Genomic DNA, 1,810 nt, shown 5'->3' with positions numbered 1-1,810 from the left:
CTAAGGGAGTAAGGTTCGAACAAAAAAAAATGTCAAAAAATTATTAAAAATTTTGAACAAAAACTTTTCCCATTTGAAGATTTTCACTGAAAATTTTCAATTTTTGGACTAAAAAAAAATCAAAGCAATATTTTGTTTGTTTTTGAATCCCAATTTTCCATGAATTTTGTTTTTCAAAAATGAAAAAAAAACAATTCTTTTTGAAACATTATTTTTTGGATTTCACATGCGCACACATTTTCCTTTCATCCTCTCACCCCAATGTTCAGGGGTTGGGGATGGCTGGAAAGACGGAAGTATAAAAAATGGTGTGTGGGGGGAAATCAGAAAAAATAATATTAAATTTTTGGATTTTTAAGTTTTTGAAAACAGAAACAAGATGTCTAGAAAGAAAAAACTAAAATTACGTATTTTTGCATTGAAAAAATTCATTGAAGTCAACCTGGTTTTATAGAATATTTTGATATATAGACTATTGTGTTTTTCTTTGAAAAAAATTGTTTGATAAATATTATGACTACCTCTACTGGAATTCTAAACCCTGTTTCCCCCAGGTCCCTTTCAAAATGCAAACAGAGTTTTTAGGAAAACAAATGTCTTTTTAAGGTTCTCCTCAGAGCCTTTTTTACCTCCTTGTTCCTCAAGCTGTAGATGATTGGGTTTAGCATGGGTGTTATCACGGTGTAAAACAGAGAGAGGAACTTGTCCCGCTCCGGGGAGTAGCTGGACTTGGGCTGTAGGTAGACAAAGCTAGCAGAGCAGTAGAAGAGAGTCACCACAATAAGATGAGAGGAACAAGTGGAGAAAACTTTATGTCTGCCCTCTGCCAATGGGATCTTGAGGATGGTGCATATGATACAGGTGTAGGACCCTGCTGTGAAGAGCAAGGGCAGGACAGTGATGAGCAAGCTGCTGGCTAGGATTGTGACTTCATTTGGGGACGTGTTGACGCAGGCCAGCTTTAGCACTGGAGGAAAATCACAGAAGAAATAGTCAATCTGATTAGGCCCACAGAACGGCAGGCTGAATATCCCAACTGTGTTTCCCAGTGGTATGAAGACACCACACAGCCAGCAGACCAGCGTCAGCCTGATGTACACCCCCTTGGTCATTTTGGCCATGTAGTGCAGTGGGTAGCAGATTGCCAGGTAACGGTCGTAGGACATGGAAGCAAGAAGGAAACACTCGACTGTACCAAAGAAGAGAAGGAAATACAGCTGTGCTGCACAGCTGGCAAAGGAGATGGATCGATCCTCCGAGACGAGGTTGGCCAGCATCTTGGGCACGGTGACTGAAGTGTAGCAGATCTCCAGGAAGGACAAGTTCCTGATAAAGAAATACATGGGGGTGTGGAGGGCCGGGTCCACCATCGTGATGAGAAGAATGAGGCTGTTCCCCACTAAGGTCAACAGGTAGAGCATGAACAACAGAGAGAAGAGGAGACTCTGCATGTCCCAGTGGTTAGAAAACCTGAGGAAAATGAAGTACGTCAGGTTGGTCTCATTCACTCTTGGAGCCCAAGCGGGAGATGTCATCTGCGGGGAAAGAAATGGAGGTCGGCTATGTTGTTAACTGACACAAGGACAAAGCCTGCTTCTGGTACCCTTGCTCACACTGCCTGGCACCTTTCTTCTGCTAATGGGACAGACTTTCTGCTAACACAGGGGTGTCAAACTCAATTGCACAGGGGGCCAAAACTCAAAACTCGCGGGCCGAACAGTATAACCATTTATTTAACAGACTAAATATTTATGTTTTTTAACCATTAATATGAACCAAAATACAGGATATCATTCCAAAATAAATACAT

At 41.5% G+C, this 1,810-nt stretch overlaps 1 protein-coding gene across 1 annotated transcript; it reads right to left on the bottom strand.

Moving 5' to 3' along the window:
• Positions 1 to 581: 581 nt before the first annotated feature.
• LOC101938421 (olfactory receptor 10A2-like) lies at positions 582 to 1,535 on the bottom strand. Its single transcript, XM_024110846.1, has one exon. It carries the CDS (start codon positions 1,533 to 1,535, stop codon positions 582 to 584), a length of 954 nt encoding a protein of 317 aa, XP_023966614.1.
• Positions 1,536 to 1,810: the final 275 nt, after the last annotated feature.

The sequence above is a fragment of the Chrysemys picta genome, chromosome 13 (assembly GCF_011386835.1).
Source record: "Chrysemys picta bellii isolate R12L10 chromosome 13, ASM1138683v2, whole genome shotgun sequence".
Lineage (NCBI taxonomy): Eukaryota > Metazoa > Chordata > Testudines > Emydidae > Chrysemys > Chrysemys picta.
This window is presented reverse-complemented; position numbering and strand designations above follow the sequence as displayed.

Coding starts and splice junctions, on each gene's coding strand:
- LOC101938421 (XM_024110846.1), bottom strand. CDS start 1,535: ATGACATCTCCCGCTTGGGCTCCAAGAGTGAATGAGACCAACCTGACG.